We start from the raw sequence: 17,377 nt of genomic DNA, 5'->3' as shown, positions 1-17,377 counted from the left end.
ATAAGAATTATAATTTGCTATATTATATATTAAATATTAACTAACAAAGAAACTGAGGAAGGGGAAGTGTCTGCACTGTCTACAACCTTTCCCTGCATCTTCATGTATGGAGTTTTGCAAAGTGTGTCTAATGTATTAACTCATTTAACTCATAATATTCTGTGATGCAGACATACATTTTGCTTTGGAAAGAACCAAAACCTATAAAAGTTGTAATAATTGATTAAGATCATTAAGTGTTACCTAGTAAAAAGGGAACTTGGTTTGCATGATTCAATAACCCTTTGCAGAAACTCAAATTGTGAGATGTAGCTGCTATTGAGATATTTAGTATAGGCTATTTTAAATAAATATTTAAGTTCCATATCTTTATCTCATCAGTATATATTGACTGAGTCAAACCAGGAATATGTATTGGTGTGAGTTGAAAATATATCATGGTAATCTGGGCTTTTGGGAGCAAATAAGTTATCTGGACTCAAATCCCACCATAAAATCTGCTATTGGGTTGTATGGCCCAAGTTTTCTTCCATTAATTTATTCTGATCCATAAAAAAGGAAGAAGAGGTTCAAAAGGCAGTTAAAATGATTACAGTAAACACATGTAAGATGCTCACAACAACAAAACAATGATAGATGCCTAGTAAATATCCATTATCTACCTAGATATGTTATTAAATAGTAACATAAGGATGATTTGAGATGATCTGTATGGGAATGTTTTCAAATAACATATGAATATTGAAAATTGTACTTAAGGGATGTAAAAACACAGCCACAAAATGAAAAGGTTGGAAGACTAATGTAGAGACTGATACAAAATTTGTGTTTGTAAATTGAACGCAACTCTTCATATACCAGGGCAGGATCAAGAGCTCTTAGATTCCTTATCAAGACAAATAATATTAGGATTTTTCTCATGTGGCGCTTGTTCTTCCATTTTCCTACTTTTTTTCATTTATTTATTTATTTATTTAATCACTTTACGGTCTGACCTGAGCACCTTCCATTTTCTCCTCCCCTCCCAGTCCTACCCTCACATCCCTGCCTCTTTCCCCCCACCCCACCCTGCTCCTTCTCAGAGAAGGGGAGGCCCCTAAAGGGTGTCAACCCACCCAGGCACCTCAAGTTTCAGCAACACTAAGCCCATCCTCTGCCACTGATGCCAGACAAGGCAGCCAAGCTGGGGGAAAGGGATCCAAAGGCAGGCACTAATGTCAGAGACACACCCTACTCCCAATCAGGAGACCCACATGAGGACCAAGCTGTGCCTCTGCTACATATATATATAGGGGGTCTAGATCCCTCCCATGCATGATCTTTGGTTGGTGGTTCAATTTTTGTGATTCCCACATGAGCCTAGATTACTTCACTCTGTAGGTCTTCTTGTGGTGTCCTTAACCCTCTGGCTCCCTCAATCTTTCCCTCCACTCTTCCACAGAACCTCCTTAGCTCAGCCTCTTTTTTGGCTGTGAGTCTCTGCCTCTGTTTCCATCAGCTGCTGGATGAAGCCTCTCAGAAGACAGTTATGCTAGGCTCCTGTCTGCAAGCATAGCTGAGCGTCATTAATAGTGACAGGGCTTGGCTCTCTCCCCTGGGGTGGTCTCAGGTTCGGCCAATTATTTGGTTAGCCATTCCCTAAATCTCTGTTTCACCTTAATCCCTTCACTTCTTGTTGCCAGGACAAACTTGGGGTTGAAGAATTTATGGGAGGATTAATGTGTCCCTCAGCCCACTGGAAGTCCCAACTGGCGACAAGAGGTGGCGATTTGAAGCTCCATATCCCACTGCCCAGAGTCTCAGCTAGGGCCAGTCCCATAGAGTCCCTTAGAGTCCTAGGAGCCTCCCCCATCCCAGAGATGCCCCCCACTTCCATTCTCTCTCCCAGTCTTTCCCCATTCCCCGCTCTCCCCATACCTGATCCCCACCATTATTAACACAGGAAATAAATAATTCCACACCAGAAAAAAACAAAAGAAGGGAATCACACACAAACATGCATTCTAACATAACCACATTCAAAATAACAGGAATAAACAATCACTGGTCATTAAAATCTGTCAACATCAATGGCCTCAGTTCCCCAATAAAAAGACACTGGCTAACAGAATGGATGCAAAAACAGGATCCATCTTTCTTCTTCATATAAGAAACATACTTCCAGACATTGGACTATTTGATTTTTGTTTCTCTTGATCGCAATATACTGTGGCCTGTTTTTGGTTTTGTCTTGTTCTGCTTTGCTTGTGGAATGAGCAAATATGTAACTTCTTTTTTTTTTTTTTTTTTTCAGGAATTCAAAGACTTTGAATTTTAACGATGTTTCACATTTAACTGTTTAAAATCTTAAAGATTGTGTGACTTTTTAGTTAAAGTTTGTTTTATGCAGGGATAGCAACATTATCTCTAGGGCAAAAGCAACAAAGGAAGGGTAATAGGTTAATGGTGGTGTGTTTGTATCTCACGTTTGCAAGGGATCAGATGTGTGGTGAATTTTTGTCCACTTTACAGAAATTAGAGTCGCCTGGAAGGAGAAAGCTTCAGTTGAGGTAACGCCTCCATCAGATTGGCAGTGAGTATATCTGACTGGCATTTTACTAACTAAGGACTAATGCATAATATCCTAGCCCACTGTGGTCAGTGTCAACCTTGGTCAGACGGTCCTGAGTTATATATGACAATAAGCTGAGTAAGCCAAGGGAAATAAACCACTGGGCAGCATTCCTCAAAGTCCCTGTTTTGTTTCCTGTATGGTGTTGCCTGTACTGATTTCCTGCTTTGTGTTTCCTCAAGGTTGGACAGGAACCTGTGAGCCTAGTGCTCTCTTTCCTCTCCCAACTTGCTTTCATAATATATTGAGCACAGCAGTAGAAATCACACTAGAGTAATTTTCATTGCTTTTTGTTTGTTCGTTTTTTTTCTCTTTTTATTAATTTATTCTTGTTACATCTCAATGTTTATCCCATCCCTTGTATCCTCCCATTCCTCCCCCCCCCATTTTCCATTATTCCCCTCCCCTATGACTGTGACTGAGGGGGATTACCTCCCCCTGTATATTCATAGGGTATCAAGTCTCTTCTTGGCAACCTGCTGTCCTTCCTCTGAGTGCCACCAGGTCTCCCCCTCCAGGGGGCATGGTCAAATGTGAGGCACCAGAGTACGTGAGAAAGTCATATCACATTCTCCACTCAACTGTGGAGAATATTCTGATCATTGGCTAGATCTGGGAAGGGGTTTAAAGTTTACCTCCTGTATTGTCCTTGGCTGGTGCCTTACTTTGAGCGGGACCCCTGGGCCCAAATCTGCCTATCATATTGTTCTACTTGTAGGTTTCTAGGACCCTCTGTATCTTTTTATTTTGCTATTCTCCCATGCGTCTCTCATTTAGAGTCCCAATAGGATGCCCTCCCCTCTGTCCCCGCATGTTTGTTCGTTTTTGTTTTTATTTTTATATTTATTTTTCAAAAAGAATCTGGGCATTTTCTTTGTATCCCAAACTATGAATAATAAGTCTTTGTAGGAAAAAATAGACCCTCCTTGAGAATACAGCATGTATCTTTTCTTACAAGTATTGGCAGAACAAATTCCCTCCCTGCCTTACACACACACACACACACACACACATACAAATGGCTCCATTCCCAATTATATTTAGCAATAATTTTGGTGCAAAATGTTATGCCATAAAGTAAATGGAGAAAAGAAGGGTGTATTGCATACCACTCACACACTGTTCCGTTCCGTATGTAAAGCTTTCTTTCACTGAATATGAGAAATACAACATATTTTTGTGTTATTGGAAATATTATCACCTATGGAGTGAGGAAAACTAATTTAGCCATCCAAAAAAAATCAGCTTTTAAAGGCTTTATGTGTGAGCAGAGACATTGTAAAACCCAGCTACAAGGACATCAGGGTGGTTTTAGTGCACTTCATTGTGGTTAACAGAGACTGACTTCATCTTCTAAGGGTGTAACTGTGAGCCAGAGTGCCTGCATCCACGAAAGGGGGGAAAATTCACAGAGGTGCCAGTTGGCATGTTCACTGTGCTTATTTCAGGACATGTACTCCTAATGTTGAGTAACAGTCTGCTGTGATTACATTGTCAAGATGAGGTCCCAAGCAAGAGGGTTGTAACACGGTGCAAACAATTTACAAATATACATCTTTGTTAATTTGTACATGAAAAAGAGTGTATGTCTTCCAGATATGTATAAAGAACATATTTTTTTCAGATTTCAACAAAAACATGCTATGCGTAGTGTCTATGAAGGCACCTGGATTAGGAGATCTCACAAACTTAGATCTGCAGTGTCAGGGACTGGACAGAACAAGGAGCAGAACATTAATTTCTTTCATTGTCAACATATTTGAAAGATGTATATTCAGTATTTAAATGACCTAAGGATTTTTTCACAATAGTATCCTGGGTAGAAATATCTTTTTTTTTTTTTTTTTTTTACTTATTTATTTTTTTTTTATTATTAATTTATTCTTGTTACATCTCAATGTTTATCCCATCCCTTGTATCCTCCCATTCCTCCCCCCCCCCATTTTCCCATTATTCCCCTCCCCTATGACTGTTCCTGAGGGGGATTACGTCCCCCTATCTTAAAAACAGGCTTTATGCTAGGAAACATTTGAGACTATTGGAGAATTATGACACTTGGAGAAAATTCTCAGTCTGCATCATAACACGCAAGGCTAAAATTTCCCTGGCCCAGCATGGAATCTATAAGGACAGACCTATCACTCTGACCTAGGATTTTATTATCTCTATTTCTTTGGTTCTCCAGGCTGATCATAAATCATGAAAGGCATGCAGTGACTTGATGAGAGGACAGAGTTTCCTTTCAGTATTTATTGCCACTTCAGTACAAGAGAAATGACTTTTATGAAACAACAGATTGAATGGCACTACAGGGTTAGAAGACACACTATCCGACATGTAATAACTATTAAAAAGTATCCTATATATTTGGTAAAGAATTCATGGATCATTTACTCACCTCTGTAACATTTCTTACTTCACAAATGATTATCTTACAGAAAAATGCAAAGTAGAAAAGATTGGCAGGTACAGATTCCGTTTTAGAATTTCAGATAGCTGAGTATCTGCTTTTAGTCTGAAAGACATTTTCAAACTATTAGTTTAGGCACACAAGTCTCCACCTAACCAAATCAATTTTTGGTTTTCACTCACGTGTGAGAATTTTGGTGCATGTGTCTGTTTTGCTTTGCATCATCTTGCTGTAACCATGCACTGCAGGAAGGAAGAGATCTCAAGGAATGTCACTCAAGGGTGCAGCAGTTTCAGGAAGATAAAGACACCCAGCTCACTGGTTATTTCTAAGGAATAAGCCACAGAAGAATGGCATTTCTCTGTTGTCTCCATGCACAAGAAGACCTAAAATACTGAGTTCAGAATGCACACCTACGTGGCATAATTAATTATTGTAATAAAAGCCCTGCTTCCAAAACTAGGGCAATAACCGTCCAGGCTTACATATCATGATAATACTGGATATCTTTATTTGAGTGTAGATATGAAGCTTGAATATACAGTTTAGTGATATCAAATAATATACATTATTAGAAAGATAAAACCATGATGAATACAACCATTTTGCAAATCCTTTTAATCTGACATTAATTCCATGTCACTTTTTTTATACCAACGTAAGCTTGATCCAGAAAAACAATACATATTATAATTACACAATCCTGGAGATCAGTGGACTGAAATTTATCTTCAGGGATGAATCCAAACCCCAATTGACAAAATTATTAGTGAGGCTGGTTTCTGTATGAGTAAGACAAAAGGTCAACCACCCTCAACGACCCTTTACTGACTTTTATTACAGTGAAGGATAAACTGTATCATGTTTCTGATGGACACATTAAATTTTATTTATGATGTACATGAGAAATGCACAGAGAGCTGTTTGTCTCTAGGAATAGACAAAGAACCAGAAATTAGAGCTGGCATAAGAGCTGTGTTGTTGAGACAGGGAAGGTGGGTATAATGGGCTCTGTCCAGGTCAGGAGAAGTTCATGATTTTCCAGTACAAAGATGGGTCACTAATACACTCCAAAGAAGAGGGCCACACAGTAGGAAGCATGTCTTGTGAGTTCAAGACAGCAGTTCTCGCTTCTTCTTGTCCCTCAGACATCCTGCTGCCTGTCTACTCCTTTAACTATTTTTATTGACAGAAAACAGATTCCGGCCATGCGATTGCCTGAAAACATGAGAGAATGTTTATTTTTTTAAGTTTTAAATTTTATATGGAGTATTATAGATAACTAATGAGGATTCGTTTTTTTTTTTAATTTTTTATTAATTTATTCTTGTTACACCTCAATGGTTATCCCATCCCTTGTATCCTCCCATTCTTCCCTCCCTCCCATTTTCCCCTTATTCCCCTCCTCTATGACTGTGACTGAGGGGGACTTCCTCCCCCTCTATATGCTCATAGGGTATCAAGTCTCTTCTTGGCAACCTGCTGTTCTTCCTCTGAGTGCCACCAGGTCTCCCCCTCCAGGGGACATGGTCAAATGTGAGGCACCAGAGTACGTGAGAAAGTCATACCCCACTCTCCACTCAACTGTGGAGAATATTCTGACCATTGGCTAGATCTGGGAAGGGGTTTAAAGTTTACCTCCTGTATTGTCCTTGGCTGGTGCCTTAGTTTGAGCGGGACCCCTGGGCCCAAATCTGCCTATCATAATGTTCTACTTGTAGGTTTCTAGGACCCTCTGGATCCTTCTACTTTGCTATTCTCCCATGCTTCTCTCATTTAGAGTCCCAATAAGATGTCCTCCCCTCTGTCCCAGTTTCCTGGTAAGTGAGGGCTTTCGTGGGACATGCCCCTTGGGCTAGTGTGCAGATATAAGTGAGTATATACCATTTGAGTCTTTCTGCTTCTGGGTTAACTCACTCATTATGATCATTTCTAGTTCAATCCATTTGTCCACAAATTTCGGGAATTCCTTGTTTTTAATAGCTGAGTAGTATTCCATAGTGTATATGTACCACAGTTTCTTTATCTATTCTTCTACTGAGGGACACTTAGGCTGTTTCCATGGTCTGGGTATTATGAATAAGGCTGCTATGAACATGTTTGAACAAATTTTCTTGTTGTGTGCTGGAGCATCTTCTGGGTATATTCCAAGGAGTGGAATAGCTGGGTCTTGAGGAAGCCCTATTCCCATTTTTCTGAGATAGCACCAGATAGATTTCCAAAGTGGCTGTACTATTTTGCATTCCCACCAGCAATGAAGGAGTGTTCCTCTCTCCCCACATCCTTGCCAGCATGTGGTGTCGCTTGAATTTTTGATCTTAGCCATTCTGATGTGTGTAAGATGGAATCTCAGAGTTGTTTTGATTTGCATTTCCCTGATGACTAAGGAGGTTGAGCATTTCTTTAAGTGTTTCTCAGCCATTTGATATTTGTTTTGGTCTGAAGTCCAGAGTTAATATGGGATGATTGTATTTCTACTTTAGGAGTGTGGTGGGCGTATGGGACTTGGTATATTTGAGAACCTGAGCCTTAAGTGTAACATTGGTTTCTAGTATCAAATTCAGATTTCTAGCAATCTTGAGTTTAGGTGCTCACATATATCCAAAGTCCAGTAACATTACTGAAAAAAAATATATTTCCCCCGTACTGGGCTCTTTCTCTGATTTGTCATATATATATGATATATATATGACTATATATATATATGACTATATAGTATAACTGCAGTCTAAAAGAGACATCCATATAGCACATAAACCAGTGGATTTTATTTCTAATTTACATATCTAAAGGCTTGGGAGAGTTATTTGGTAATCCCAATATTGATTACAAAATTGCCTCATACTTAACTTCTTTTTTTAACACTGAAAAACAATTTTATTTCAAACTTCTATCAATAAAAATTTACCAAAATTAAACAAAAATTAAATTAAGCAAAATCCCATTACACACAAAAAATGACATTATTAGAAAGGTCACATCCTATCTGATGACGTTTCCCATCTTTCTATGACAAACTGAAAGTTGTGACGTGGAGGGGACAAGAGGGGCGAGGCTGGCCGCCAACACAGCTTGATCTTCAGCATTTCCTCTTAATGAAATGGCTTAATTACACGGTTTCATAAGAATCAACACTTAGCAAATCTGGCATGAAATGAAACTTTTTACTTCACACCTGTGATTAAGACTTCTGGCTGCAATTTGATGACACTGAGGCACAGAGTGCCATGTACATCTACTAACGAGGGACGCCCAAAGTAAGCCATCCCTCCCAACATTCACGGGCATTCTAAGAGTGTTGGAGTTTTTGAAGCCAGTAGTGACAGCTGCTCCTAGAAGCTCAAGTGTCTTAGCTGTGTCTTCCTGGAAGTCACTATGTTAAATATAATCCTCTCTGAATTTGTGAGTCTTGCAATTTTTCTATTGTAGAAGAATAAATATTCATAAAGTTCTTGCAAATGAACCTTTCTGGCTTCAAATACTGCACCTATGCATGATGTTTGGCCACATTGACTGTGGCCCAGAGCTGGCAGACCCTGCTACTGACCAGGCAAGAGAAAGTGTGAAATTGTAAGGTGTGATTTATTATTATTATTTTGTTTTTTACACTGACTACATTGTAAAAATCAGCTTTCAGGATACTGGATAGCATATTTGATAAAGTTTAGACTTAAGATTTTTCAGATAATGATTTCTGTGTGTGTCCTCTTCCCAGGGAGATCACAATTCCTTTCCCAGTAACGAGGGAGCCCGGAGAAAGGCATCACTTTTTTCCCACACTGGTAACAGCTTTCTCGGCTGTGTCTTCTAGGTCCACTGCTTCTGTAATAGGGAGTCTGCTGCTTTTGAGCGTCTTTTGAGCCTCCTGGCTGTTAGCTCCTTCAAGTTGGACCACCAGTGGGATCTTGTGTTCTATCTCCCGGCACACCTTGGTGATCCCTTTGGCGATGTTGGCACAGCTGACGATCCCACCGAAGACACTGAAGAAAATAGCTTCCACCTTGGACTCAGATGTGAGTAGTTTGAATGATTGGTAGACTCTGGCTTCCTTTACCCCACCTCCGAGGTCCAAGAAGTTAGCTGCCTTCTCTTTATTCAGGAAAATGGTGTCACAAGTAGCCATGGGCAACCCAGCGCCATTCAGGACGCAGGCGATGTTCCGGTCTAGTCCTATGTACTTGAGATGATATGCGGCAGCTTCATTTTCACTGGGCTCATTCTCCGATTTGTCGTTCATAGTAAGTATGTCCGATTGTCAGAATTCAGCGTGGTTATCAAAGTTTATCTTGGCATCAAAACAACCAACATATGCTTCTGGAGTTTCACCAAAGAAGGACCCTTCCACCTGCATGCTTTCAATCTTCAGGAAGAGATGATACAGCTTTTGAACCTGATCTGCAGCCTGGTTTTTCCCAGGCCAGAGGAAGCCCAGATTTTCTGCCATGCACTGGGCCTGGCTACCCTTTATCCCCTCAAAGATGTGAATCTGCTCTTTAAAGATGAGTTCTGGATTGGGAGCTATCACTTCTTTGATTTCAATGCCCCCCTGGGAACAGCTGACTATTATAGGACCGTTGTGGGACCAGTCCGTCAGAATGGCCAAGTAAGTTTCTCTAGAAACACCCAGGGCGTCAGCAACCATCACCTTAATCTTCACACCTCCTCTTGGAGTTTGTTTCGTTGCTAGATTACAATCAATCATGAGCCAGCTGCCTCACCACTTTAGGAACTTTGGTTGAATGAACACCTCCTTTCAAACGGCTACTGAAGACACCTTTTAGTCATCCTCCAGATAGCATATTCTAATGGCAGATATAGCCCCATTTGTGTTTGGCTAACATTTTATCAAATAAAAAGGCCAACTGAAGACAAACACTGGAGTAATCTGACAAACAAGATTGCCACCACTTAATTAGTGCTACGTGGGAGAGGCACAGTGTGAATGCCAGGCCTTGCTCAGTCAAGTGCTTAGTGGATTAACTTGGATGGCTGGCATTCATCGGTGTTTCTCAGTGTCAACAAAGGAGTTTCTGACTTTTGGAGGAGGCATATCATCTTGGTTGTTTATGTTTACTTTTCTTGGTAAAGATATTTGTTGAGTGGGTGTGTAGGCTCCGTTTTCTTAATAAATATATTTTATTACGAACTTATTAACCAAGAGTACTTCATTTATAACCCTACAAACCTAAACAATAGGAAAAGAAGAATAAAGAATACAATAATGAAACCATAAGGATATCAGTTATCAGTTCTGAGGAACAATTCTCTTGGCGTAATCAGTAGGATTTCTCCTGATGGAACCTGGAGCAACCTCAGCTGGAGCCCGGAGCTCCGAAGCCTTCCCTTGAGCAGTTTTCTCTAAGAGCATCTTGAAACTGAGCGATGAACAGCCAAAACTATCACAAGTCTCCAAAGGCCCTGACTCTTGTTTTTGCCTCATTTTTATACCTCCTCTCAGAATTTGTTCAAGGATGTTTTTCAGGTGCTTAATAACCAATCTCCCCCACATAGTGGTTCGACTTCTAAGGGGATAAACATCACATGCTCTCTCACAAGTCTTTTCCTCACCTCCCACTTGTGATCTAAACAAAAAACATGTTTATCTCTCCTTCATGGGTGTTTAGTTCTCTGGCTGTTGCTGCAGTCTGGGTCTTCCCAAGTGAGGGAAATTGGACATCTTCACAGGAAGCAAATAGAGTTGTGTTATAAAGAAACCAGGGGAGCCTAGAAAAGGGATGTTAAAGAGGAAGACATGATAAATAAGGGAGTATGGGGAAGGACAATAATATTGAGGAGCCAGATGGGAATCCACTCTTGAACTTTCTGAAAAAACATTCCTATGTGAAAGGAAGTTAAGTGTAGTCAGAGAGGATACCACAGTGAGACACCTTATGCCACCAAATACAACCTCCGATGCCAAAAATGGTTTTATAAGTTGTTGTTAGCTGAAAGAGTACCGTAACCCTTTCCCAAAACATCATGGAAAACTGTGAAAGCTGTTGGTTACTTTTCATAACCTGATGTGAAGGCCCTATTGCTGAAGATATAATTCACTGGTTCATTGAAGACAAAAAAAATGAAAAAGTTTTATCCCTACTGACTAGCACTCATGGTACTAGAGAGTAGCTTTCACACTAACAGAGGAGAAATGGGATCATCAGTGTCGCCCAGATTCAAAATCTGTGGCCTGCAATTGCAACTTTTCTTGCAAGATATACAGATAAAAAATATTGCACAAATACATGGTTACAAACAGTCACTATTTTATTGGATTTAAAGGCTACTTCATGACACTGCTAAAATGGCCAGGAAAAGACCTGATAGTATTAATATCCTGGAGAAATATAGCAATAAGAACTTTTGCTGACATATTGCTGTGCCCATGGATGCCATTATCATCTGTGCCCATCAGACGGTGACTAAGAACAGAGAGTGAGAGACTTTGGATCACTCAACCGGAAACAGTACTTATTTGTCAAACACCTCTCTTCTATCCTCAAGGATACAAGGTGAAGAGAAGGTGAAACAAACAAACAACAATCAACAAACAACAAACAAACAAACAAAAACAGATGTGGTGAATGACTCCAAGAAAAGAGAACTTTCTAGACACAACAGGACTTATGCGCATATGAACTAATACAGACTGTGGCTTTTATTATTTATTTTCCGAAGACCTGCACCCATTCAAAGGAAACAAAATCTCAGCGCTAGGAAGGACACAAGGGCTCACCTCTAACCAGAAGGAATTTACATTTGATACCTGCTGGGGGAAGGGGAAAACAGTTTTATCAAATGGAGTGGCACTCCTAACCTCACTGCACAGCAGGCCTTATGTGTATGTAGGACTAGTAGGCCAATAGGAAACAGATTCTGTATGCTCATTTTTAAACTGGCCTCTTCATTTTATTATTTGTATAATTTTAGTGGGTTGTTTTTGGTTTTGTTTGTTTTTTGTTTTTTTTTTTTTTGTTTTTTTTTTTGTGTTTTTTTTTTTTGTTTTTGTTTTTGTTTTTTTTGAGAGAGAGAGAAAGTGAAATTCAGTGGGATGAGAGGTGGAGAAGACCTAGGAGGATTTAAGAAGGGGAAAGAGTATAATCAAAATACATTGCATGAAATTTTTCACTTAAAACAGAAAAATCACCATCCAAGGAGCAAGCATCTGCTGTATATGTAGCAGAAGTGCATTGTGGGCCACATGTGGGTTCCCTAGCAATGGGAGGAGAGTTTGTCTCTGTTGCTGCCTCTGGATCCCTTTCCCCTAGCTGGGATGCCTTGCTGGCCTCAGTGGGAGAGGACGTGCCTAGTCCTGTTGTGAGTTGAGGGGTGCTTGGGGGGCTCCACTTCACTGAGAAGGAGAGGGAAGAATGGGGAGGGGTTCATGAAGGCGGAACTGGGAGGAGGGAAGGGAGGGGCTGTAAAGTGATTAAAAAAAAAGAAAATTTTTGGAAAACATAAAGACTCAAAGTAAACTGAAAAACTGTAATGATTCTAATATGTTCCCCTGAACATTTCAGAACAATTAACATTTTGGTGAAAGTTTTGTTTGTTTGTTTTTAATTTAAGTAATAAGATGCTTATATTGCCAGTCACGGTGGAACAAACCCTTGATTTCAGCACTCAGAAGGCAGAGGCAAGCAATGTGCGTTCTACTAGCATTTCCCAGGCAGATAGAGCTAAACAAGGAGACCCTATCTCAAACTAAAACAACAGAAAAGCAGCACACGTTTAAATGCTGGAGCAAAAAAGATGGAATGATTTAAATATACTAATTAATCTGTTTAGTTTATAAAATTATAATGAATCACATACTTAATAAAGCTGTTAGTTTATTTTATGTAATAGCCATTTGTCAAAATAAATTAAAATATACTTATTTCTACAGAAAATATGTGCATTAAACAACACTAATAGTAGAAAAGTTTATACTTATATTAAAAATTGATGTCAAATATTTTCACTTATAGATAATGAATTGTTTCATAAAATTCATTAAATTAGACGAATTAAATATTTCAAAATATATGAACCAGAACTTTTTACTTTTATAGCTTTTGTTTTCTCCAGTTTTGGAAATAAAGATGCCCTCATAATCATAAATTCAAATAAAAATGTATAAGTTAAGTTGAACAGTTTTATTTTTTTGTAATTTTGCTTTTACTTTTTAATATAATTTATTAATTTATTCATATTACATCTCAATTGTTATCCCATCCCTTGTATCCTCTCATTCCTCCCTCCCTCCTATTTTTCCCTTACTCTCCTCCCCTATGACTGTGACTGAGGGGGACCTCCTCCCAATGTAAATGCTCATAGGGTAACAAGTCTCTTCTTGGTAGCCTGCTATCCTTCCTTTTGAGTGTCACCAGGCCTCCCCATCCAGGGACTGTGGTCAAATATGGGGCACCGGAGTTCGTTTGAAAGTAAGTGCCCACTCTCCACTCAACTGTAAAATATGTCCTGTCCATTGGCTAGATCTGGGTAGGGGTTTGAAATTCAAGCAACACCACATGCTGGCAAGGATGTGGAGAGAGAGGAACACTCCTTCATTGTTGGTGGGAATGCAAATTAGTACAGCCACTTTGCAAATCTATCTGGTGCTGTCTCAGAAAACTGAGAATAAGGCTTCCTCAAGACCCAGCTATTCCACTCCTTGGAACATACCAGAAGATGCTCCAGCACACAACAGGAATGTATGTTCAACCATGTTCATAGCAGCCTTATTCATAATAGCCAGAGCATGGAAACAGCCTAAGTGTCCCTCAGTAGAAGAGTGGATAAAGAAAACTGTGGTACATTTACACTATGCAATACTACTCAGCTATTAAAAACAAGAATTTCCCGAAATTTGTGGACAAATGGATTGAACTATAAATGATCATAATGAATTATTTAACCCAGAAGCAGAAAGAGTCAAATGGTATATACTCACTTATATCTGCACACTAGCCCAAGGGGCATGTCCCATGAAAGTCTTCACTTACAAGGAAAGTGGAACAGAGGGGAGAACATTCTATTGGGACTCTAGGTGAAAGAAGCATAGGAGAATGGGGAAGTAGAAGGATCCAGAGAGTCCTAGAAACCTACAAAAAGAACATTATGATGGGCAGATCTGGGCCCAAGGGTCCTGCTTAAACAATTTTAAAGATGTATATAAACTTAATTATTATAAGTTGTGTATGTTCTTAAGTATGAATATAAAAGTATATAAGACTATATATTTAAACATATATAGACACAGACACACATATGCATAATATATATCTATAGACCAATAGTTATAGACATATGTGTGTAATTGTTAGAATACAGGAAGTATGTTATTGATATGAAATATAATATGGAATATACTGTATGTTATGTGTTTCAGTTGCTGTTGTATACATAGAAGGTATGCATTTTGCACATTAGATGCATGTCTGAACCCATGTTCTAAGCCTATATTTTCCAGTGGGTAAGAATGGGGTTACTTGATGGCAGGGATCCAGGTATCTGGAGGTGTTTAAATGCGTATAAAAGGAAGAGAAAGATCCTGTGAGTTTCCATACACTGAGGAGTGCTATGAAAACCTTAAATTCATGTGTGTTCTATAACATGTGTGTAGCAGTTTTCCCCATCATGTCATAACACTCTGATGGCTCCAAGAAAGCAAATGTGGCAGGAATGGTTTGGGAGCATTCTTTAGTGAGTGAGAGAACTCGGTCTATAAACACCAGGACCCGGGTTTGAATCCCTACTCGCTGTGATAAAAGCTGGGTGAGGCCATGCCTTCTTCCCTCTTCTGCAATGGACAAGGACCACCAGAGCCTGATGTCCACCAGCTCTTGGTTCTTAAGAAACTCTACCTCAAGTGAATAAAACAGAAAGTGAGTCAGTAGGACATTTGATGTCCTGTTTTGGCCTCGGTACATCCAAGTATGGTCTCCATGTACCCCCCACACACATGCATGCATGCATACATGCACACACACACACATGCATGCACAGTAAATTATTACAGACTGTCTAAGCTCATGGACTTAGCATTTATATGCAATATAAAAATGGCCTTGCATCAGTATAGACTAAAAATGGAATAAATATCTCATATTAAAACATTTATTAAATGCAATACATTCCTATAAAACATGGCACAGATGGTCATGCATTATTAAAACATCAACATTAAAAAGCAGTGTTATTCATTTGAAAATGACAATGGAAAGGAACACAGCTACTTTTTCCCATGGCAAATGGATGCTCTGTGGAATTTCAGAGCATAAACATCCAACTTTAAAACCTTGATCACGAAAGGGAAAAATCCTGTAGGACAATTTATGCACATTTCACCTGTCTCTTCTGAATATTATTAATGAAAAATAAGTTTTTCACAAAATCGTACTCATAAGAAAAGGTAACATGTATAGTTTTACATAACTTTATATTCTTGCTTCCTCCAAGTTCCTAGGAAAACTATCTGGTATAATGAAAAAAGTGAAAAATAAATTGCCTGTATTTTTATAAGCTGTTTTGCTGTACTTATTTGAGAAATTTAGGAAACATTATATTACTATAGATTTGCAGTGAACGTCGCTCACTCATAGGGACAACTCAAATAAAATATTGCAATATACATAATACCTTTTATAAGCAAATTATTGTCTTGTTAAGGAATTTCATTCACTTACTTAGTAAGCTACGTATTTGTAATAACTTACATGTAAACCCATAGAACTTACGCAGTTCCAAGCAATTTCTTTTTAGGTATTTATTTATTTATTGTAATGTTTTAAAATTTATTTACTTTACATCCATAATGTAGCCACCTCCTTCCTCTCCTCCTGGTCCCACCCTCCCACTTGCTTCTCCCTTTCATCCTTCTGCTTCTCAGAAAAGGGGAGCTGTCTCCCTCTGTATCAACCCTTCCCAGCACACCAAGTCACCTAAGGACTGAGCACATCCTCTTCAACTGCTGCCCTGCAAGGCAGCGCCACTAGGGGGGGTAGTGATCCAAAAGCAGTGATCCAATCATGTTCATGATAGAAACTGTCCATTTGCTAAGGCGCGCACATGAAGACCAAGCTGCAGTTGCATATGTGAAGGCATCCTAGGTCCAGACCATGTATGCTCTTTGGTTGGTGCTTTCATCTCGGTAAGCCCCGTGGGCCTCGGTTATTTGTCTCTGTTGGTCTTCCTGGGAGCAATTTCCTGTCTGGTTCCCAGCAGTGAGTATGGAGAGTGTAGCAGGGGAGCACTGAAAGAGCAAGGTTTCAAAAGTAGTGAAAGCACGATAGTGAGTTGCAGAACAGGCTAAGCTACATAGCAAAATCCTATCGTAACAACGTCAATAAAAGTAGAATGGTTACTGATAACTTCGATATTCCTGGGATTCTTCCAAATTTTGGGGGAAAGAATTTTAGCACACAGCAACCAGAGTGGACTCTGGATTATTTTCAGAATAAATTTTTGTTTTAATTATCTAGATATTCTGAACAGTACTTCAAATAATTTTAGTGTAATGCAAGTACTGGACATATCATTTATAAGAATATGCAATAAATCTTCAAAAGCAGTGAAAAAAATTTTTAAGTGGTACGTATTCATAAAAGCATGATCTTCTTTATGCTGTTGTTTATTGTACAAAATGCCTTTGGTAACGCCCAAATCCTTAAGGCTCAGATATATTCCACTGTATGTCATCACATTGTGGGGGAAAAGGTTCATACTTCATTTCTTCCCAGGCCCGTCTACCTGGCTTTGGGATGTCACACACATTCCAGGCAGGAGGCATCCTACAGAAGCTGCCCATTATTCCAAGGTTGTTGAAAGGTAACACAGTACTTAAAATCCATGATGCTGAGACGTGATGTAGTTTCTCAGAAGGAAAAGAAAGAAGCAATCCTTTAGCATCTATATCCAGAAATGTTCTCTTGGTTCACAGTGGTCTAGAGCATTAATCCATTGAAGGAAAAGGAGCGTGGTTTTGGATGATAGATGTGTTGATAGAAGAGTGCATTTAACTGCAAATTATTGCTGATTCATCATTCTCCAACATGCACGGAGAATGCTCCACAGATTAATATGTGGCGATGATGCAGCCCACAATGAGAATGCTGATGTTTATCCCTTTTTTGTTTCCTAGTATGCGTAAATTCTGACAGTCAGATATTCTGATGAAAGCTGTAGTAAATTCTGCACTTCATGATAACAAAGGAAATGTTGGTATCTCCCTTAGCTTTAACACACACACACACACACACACACACACACATGCCTCCCCCCCCCACACACAAACACTGTGATATCAATAAACAGTTCCAGAGCAAAGTATTTTCAGTATACATCATAAATTAAAGAAATTTGTCCATATAGCCTTT

The 17,377-nt window shown here is 39.2% G+C and overlaps 1 protein-coding gene across 1 annotated transcript; it reads right to left on the bottom strand.

The window, feature by feature from the left end:
• Positions 1–8,784: 8,784 nt before the first annotated feature.
• On the bottom strand, positions 8,785–9,820 carry LOC127204609 (succinate--CoA ligase [GDP-forming] subunit beta, mitochondrial-like). Its single transcript, XM_051163779.1, is given in 1 exon segment — positions 8,785–9,820. A coding segment is annotated over 1 exon segment (939 nt). The 5' UTR covers positions 9,724–9,820.
• Positions 9,821–17,377: the final 7,557 nt, after the last annotated feature.

The sequence above is a fragment of the Acomys russatus genome, chromosome 20 (genome assembly GCF_903995435.1).
Source record: "Acomys russatus chromosome 20, mAcoRus1.1, whole genome shotgun sequence".
Classification (NCBI taxonomy): Eukaryota; Metazoa; Chordata; class Mammalia; order Rodentia; family Muridae; genus Acomys; species Acomys russatus.
This window is presented reverse-complemented; position numbering and strand designations above follow the sequence as displayed.